The sequence below is a fragment of the Eucalyptus grandis genome, chromosome 9 (genome assembly GCF_016545825.1).
Source record: "Eucalyptus grandis isolate ANBG69807.140 chromosome 9, ASM1654582v1, whole genome shotgun sequence".
Classification (NCBI taxonomy): Eukaryota; Viridiplantae; Streptophyta; class Magnoliopsida; order Myrtales; family Myrtaceae; genus Eucalyptus; species Eucalyptus grandis.
Genome location: NC_052620.1, coordinates 25011125 through 25017124, shown reverse-complemented (window position 1 = coordinate 25017124; position 6000 = coordinate 25011125). Strand labels below are relative to the sequence as shown.

The following is a 6000-nucleotide window of genomic DNA, read 5'->3' as shown; positions in this document are numbered from 1 at the left end:
TTTGGGTTGGCTTGTTTTTATTAATTTGAAAAATTAGTTGTTACTTAACGTCCCACGCATTCAATGCAAATTTGAGTCTTGAAAGCAAAAGAAAATCCTAAGGGACAAAAGGACAAGGTGATCCGATCTTCATTTTGACTATTTACAATCAAGCACGCGGTACCGTTCATCTTATAGCGTGTAAATATGCCTAACTAAAGTAGGGACACGAAAGATTGCTGATATCCAGATGTTCCATTGGATACAAAATTCGAGATACAAAGAGAATGGCATAAGAGATACGAAACAAGTTGACTGATGAAATTCATATACAAAACAATGTAAAAGCTAGGATATTTTCGAATGGTTTGATCTTTGATTACCCCGCAAAAGATTCATGAAACTGACTTTTTCGCAAGCCGACAATGTAATCGACCTTTTCATGCAAGTGTTAGAGCCTCTTTTAGCTGTCGTTTTTAAGAACCATCGAATTAATAAATGCTTGGCTAAAAGATGCTCGCACAGGCTAAGATCCAAGCCTCGCGCAATCTCGCCTGAAAATTATAAATCAGACACTCTCGCACTCCTCCCCCCTCCCCACCATACAAACAAAAGCTTCGATTTTTGGACTACTTCTTTAGATTCTGATTCGTGTTTTTATCCATTCAAGAAGTACTGACTTCATAAGATCCGGCACTGTCGTCATTCTCCCGCCATTCCATCCATACTGAAAATTCCCTCCTTTTCGATCTTCACGCAGGCATGGGATCCCTGGAGAACTGCTCCGACGAGCCCCTCACACCGGAAGGGCGCCTGTTCCTCCAGAAGGAGATGAACCAGGTGATCTATTGCGCCATTGGCATGAAGCAACCCCTCGATGTGGACGCCCTCAAGTTGGCGATCCAGAGCTGCCCCATGTATACGCACCCCAGGTTCTGCAGCCTCTTGGTGCGGGACTCCGCAGGTCGAGAGCACTGGAGGAGGACCCGCGTGGAAATTTACCGCCATGTCGTCCCGGTCCACGGCCCCATCGCCGAAGGCCTCTCTGACGAGGCAGCAGTCAACAAGTTCCTTGCCGACCTGTCCACCGACTCGCCGGGGCTCATGGGGGACGACAAGCCCCTATGGGACGTCCACCTCCTGATGGCCCATCAGTGCATGGTGGTACGGATTCACCATGCACTTGGTGACGGGATCTCGCTGATTTCCTCGTTCCTGGCAGGGTCCCGGCTGGTGGATGACCCCGAGGCACTGCCGACGATCGGTCCTTCATTGTCAATGATGAAGAGGAGAAGCGACGGTGGCGGTGAGTGGTGGAAGGCAGTAGTGAGGGTGTTGGAGGTGGTATGGTTCACGGTGGTTTTTGTAGTGGAGTTTGTGCTGAGGACCATGTGGGTGAGCGATCAGACGACGCCGGTGAGTGGTGGCGCAGGGGTGGAACTCTGGCCGAGGAAGCTAGCCACGGCGAGATTTTCGCTGGAGGATATGAAGGTGGTCAAGTCGGCAGTCGCTAATGCGGTAAGTTCCATGTGTTTATCGCCCAAAAAGAATAATAGCACCACTGATTCAATACTTTCCTAATTTGTTCAATCTTCACTTTATACACTTTTTTTTTTTTTTTTTTTGCCAATGTGATCCCTATTAATATTTTTGTTCAAATTAAACTTTTAATTTTAAAAAAGGTATGACAAGCGGTTGAATGATGATGTAATGGAGCCGTTGCGTATTTATAATTTTTTTAGTAACAGAAAAACAACTATATTTAAAAGGTTTAGGGCGCGTTTGGTAAAGATTCTGTTCCGGGAACTATTTTTGATAAGAAATGATTTTTTTTTTTTCTTTTTGTTTACGTTCTTGGGAACAATTTTTGAGTATAAGAACACATTTGGTAACTGCGAATTTTTTTTATTCTCAGGATGGAAATGCATTTGGTAAAATTGTATAATTTTGTTATTTCTTTTAATTTTTTAAATATTTTTCTTTTTTTTTTCTTCTTTCTTTTTTTCTTCCTTCTTCCTCCTTTGTAGCTGGTCGTCGGCCATGGCGACCAGCTGGGCAAGGTCCAATGAGCTCGCCGAAGCCTCGCCAGGCCACCTCGAGGCTTGGCCTCACTGGATCTTGGTGAGGTCGAGCCTCGCGTCGACCGGCAAGGCTCGGCCTCACCTTGGCTGGGTGAGGTTGACCTCTCATAGATCTGGCAAGGTCAAGCTTGCCTAGATCTAGCGTGGCCAAGCTCGCCTAGCCACCGGTGAGGCCTGGGCTGACAAGCCTTGCCGTGGCTCGGCGTCTTTAGGGGCTAGCGACGCTCCGGCGAGGTCACCAGCCCTCGTCTAGCCGATTGCCGATGCCAGCCATGGCCAACACCGACAACCAGCCAAAAGGAGGAAGAAGAAGAAAAAGAAGAAGAAGAAGAATTAATTTTAGAAATTGTTCCCAGAAACAATAAACTACTTTTTTCTACTTCTTATTTCAGTTTCAAATCTATTTCCAGGAACAAAATTTTTACCAAGTATGTTTCTATCTTTTTTCGTTCCCTGGAACAAAAGAATAGAAATTTTTGTTCTAGTTTCCAAAAATTGTTTTTAATAAACAAGCACTTACTATTACGAAAAACTCTAAACGCGTACAACTGTGATAAATTTACTAAAAAGCTAAAACTTTAAACTACGAGAAAATTACCCCTAAGTAATTTTTAACCATCAAAATCCCTAAATTGATACATTTGTGATAAATTTACTCTTTATTAGTTTTTATTAAATTGGATTAACACCAAGAAAAAATCACAAATCACTACACTTGTGACAAACTGAGGATAAAATCATAAACTAGTACATTCATCAATTGTCACTTATCATTCAACTTGGTAATTTGATAGTAAAATTTAACGGAAACTAATAGAGATAAAGTTGTCATAGGCGTATTAATTTGAGATTTTTGGTTGTCGATAAATTAATTTGTAGTACATTTGTTATAGTTGTACAAGTTTAGGGTTTTTTGTGTTATTAACCCCATTTAAAATGCAAAAAAAAATAAAAAAATTGAAGCTTATAAAGAAAGAGCAATAGAAACCGTAGATCCCCAACATGCGCTGTTGCCAATTTCGGGGGCTAGCCGGGTTCGCTCGAATGACCGCCGAGGTCGACTGATCTTGACAAGTGCTCGCCAGGGGTTTGCCCAACTCTCTCGAGCGCGACCAGTACTCCATTCATTGGTCATTTATCTTTAGAGGAAGAATACTACATGCTTTTCTTGTATTTCATGACTACCAATGCATTTTGTTGTAGTCAACTTCCAGATGGTGACTATTCTATGGTAATACCAAATGATGATGAATCTCATTCACTGCTCCAAATACAGACCATTAACGATGTTCTCTTCGGGATCATATCAGTCGGCTTGTTCAAATACATCGACCACCAGTCTCCCAATGGTAAAAAACGAATAGCATTTCCGAACATACACACTGATTTTTGTCGATTCAAAGATGACGAATCTCCGAAGACTAAAAATGCTCATTTGCCTTTGTCAGCCGTGCGGGAAGGGACTCGAATAACGGGAGTGGCGGTTGTTAACTTGCGAGAACAACAGGGATTGCAGGCGGGTCTCACTGCTGTTCCTCGTTCCTCTTTTCTTTCATGATCTCACTTCCTTTTTCGCCTTTGAACTGAAGTTGACTGAATCAAGTGTGATGTGGTATTAACCAGGAACTATCCAATTTGATGAAAGGCAACCCGGGACTGAGGTGGGGCAACAAGTTCGGGATTATCCTCCTCCCCGTTCACTATAGCAGAAGCTGTGGCGACCCTCTCGAATACCTGAGAAAAGCTAAGTCGATGATGGACCGGAAGAAGAAATCCCTGGAGGCTCACTTCTCCTACAAAATCGGGGATATGGCCATGACTTTTTTAGGAGCACATGTAAAGATCAGTTCGCGCTTCTGCAATTCGGAAAACAGAACGACAATAAGCTGACAAATGCGCAATCTCTTTGTTTTTGCTGATGCAGGTCGCAAGCCTGCTCAACTACAGGATCTTCTGCAACACCACGTTCAGCATCTCGAACGTGTTCGGCCCACGAGAGGAGATCACGTTTGGGGGGAACCCCATCACGTACATAAGGGTGACCACCTCGAGTTTACCCCACGTAAGGCTCTGAAATACTCGCGCCTCATCGTCTGCGGTATCTAGAATGAAATCTTTATCAGGACTGATGTGGGGTGTTTGAGAGGCAATGCATGCAGGCACTCACGATGCACGTGGTGAGCTATGCGGGGAGGGCGGACATGCAGATTCTGGTGGCTAAGGACATCATCCACGACCCTGATTTTCTGGCTAAGTGCTTTGAGGATGCTTTACTCGAAATGAAAGCAGCAGCTTCTACTGCCTTGAACTCGAAGAAGTAAACAGGGAAACATTCCTGTGAGGTTAGGAGGGGAAAATCTGTATTTTATTCTTATAGATGTGGGATTATACACGGGGATAAAAAGAATCGATCCCATATATATGATGTTCTATTGGGATGAGAAGAACCATTTTAGGCCATCGATCCGAATTTCGTCTTATGTCTTACTTGATTGATGAAGTTAGTATGGTGTTGCTCGAGCTCAGGATCCATCCACTCTATGTTGAGCTCCAAGCAATTGAAAAGACAAATGAAGAGAACAAAGTCAATTGTATGGCAAATAAAGCTAGGTACACTAAATTTTAAGATGATGGGACAGGTTTATGTTATTTGAATGTCCACTCATGTCTACCTTTGATCACATCACTTTAACACAATTTCTCTATCAATCCTGCGCACCTGACATCGAAAATTATTGCTCGCCGTATTTAGTTGACTTACAACAACCGTGCATTGATGATGGACGTCTCAACCGCTGCATGTATTTATTTTTATTTTTTTTCGATGTGATTGAATATAGATAAAAGTGGACATTCAAATAGAAGAAACCTACCCCATTGTTTTAAAATTTAATGTACCTAGCTTCATTTGCCATCAATCTTGCACACCTAATATTAGAAATTATTGCTGTCATATTTAGTTGGTTTACAACAGTTGTGCATTGATGATGGATGTCTCAACCACTCTACACATGTTTTATTCTTTTTCCCATTTTTTGTTAAAACAAGCTTTGGCTGTATGTGGCTTCAGAAGGGACTTTGGGTCTTCAATGTCTTTTGAGTGAAAATTGTAGTGTTTTTGGTAAAATTTTGTAAATCAATTCGACTCAAAGCTACCATTGGCTAAGCTTAGAGCCCAAGGCAACTCCTCCCAATTTTTGGCTTTGCAGTATTCTCGAATTTTTTCTTTTTAAGGTCAGCAGATAACATTTTCGAATACCTATTTCCTATATTTCCCTTGTTTCTACTGTTCTTCGTCTCTCTCAACACCGTTCGCTCTGAATTCCAATCGACTTAAGGCCAAAGCCAATGGTCATTGGGAGACGGTTGACGATTGCCGAGATTCTAGTTTGTGGGATTTGGGTTCATTTTCTCCCTCGTCGTTCATCTTCTACCGAGGTAAATACACTAGAAATGCCAAAAGTTATGTATTCTCACTGTGATACCAAAAGTTTCTTTTGAATCACATGTCACTTAAAAAAAAACGATCACTTAAGTGCCAACTCCGATCAATGTTGTCAAAAATCCAATGCGGTCATATTTCATTAAATTTTTTAATCTAAGTGGCTTACTGGCATGGCCAATCAGCATATAACACATAAACGATGCCATGTAGACAAATTGATGAGTGATCATTTAAGTGCCAAAAATTATATATGTAAGGATCAATTGAGTGCTAATTATTGTTAAAAATGATTACTTAAGTGCCAACCGTTAGTAAAAAAAGATCACTTTAGTGCCAATCGTTGTTAAAAAATGATCATTTCAGTGACAATTTCATTTAAAAGGTGATTATTGTGCGACGTCATTTTGGACACTCACGTGGACTGGATTTTTTTTTAAAAAAATGTGTCAAATCATATTAAAATTTTAATTATAACTGCCATGTAATCAATTTGGT

The 6000-nt window shown here is 41.5% G+C and overlaps 1 protein-coding gene across 2 annotated transcripts; it reads left to right on the top strand.

Annotated features, from left to right (window-relative positions):
• The first annotated feature begins 518 nt into the window (after positions 1-518).
• On the top strand, positions 519-4709 carry LOC104418716 (O-acyltransferase WSD1-like). Of its 2 annotated transcripts, XM_018863305.2 has the most exons (7): positions 523-651; positions 740-1497; positions 3337-3409; positions 3509-3576; positions 3684-3896; positions 3985-4122; positions 4220-4709. In XM_018863305.2, the coding sequence occupies exons 2-7, from the start codon at positions 742-744 to the stop codon at positions 4379-4381; spliced, it is 1410 nt and encodes a 469-aa protein (XP_018718850.2). In that variant the 5' UTR covers positions 523-651; positions 740-741; the 3' UTR covers positions 4382-4709. The 2 variants fall into 2 exon arrangements, with proteins under 2 accessions (XP_010028433.2, XP_018718850.2); XM_010030131.3 differs by having other exon boundaries at positions 519-1497.
• Positions 4710-6000: the final 1291 nt, after the last annotated feature.

Excerpts from the sequence above, each read along its gene's own strand:
- LOC104418716 (XM_010030131.3), top strand. The coding sequence starts at position 742 with ATGGGATCCCTGGAGAACTGCTCCGACGAGCCCCTCACACCGGAAGGG. Across the intron at positions 1,498-3,336 it reads AGTCGGCAGTCGCTAATGCG|ACCATTAACGATGTTCTCTT; the intron begins GTAAGTTCCATG and ends CTCCAAATACAG. Across the intron at positions 4,123-4,219 it reads CCACCTCGAGTTTACCCCAC|GCACTCACGATGCACGTGGT; the intron begins GTAAGGCTCTGA and ends CAATGCATGCAG.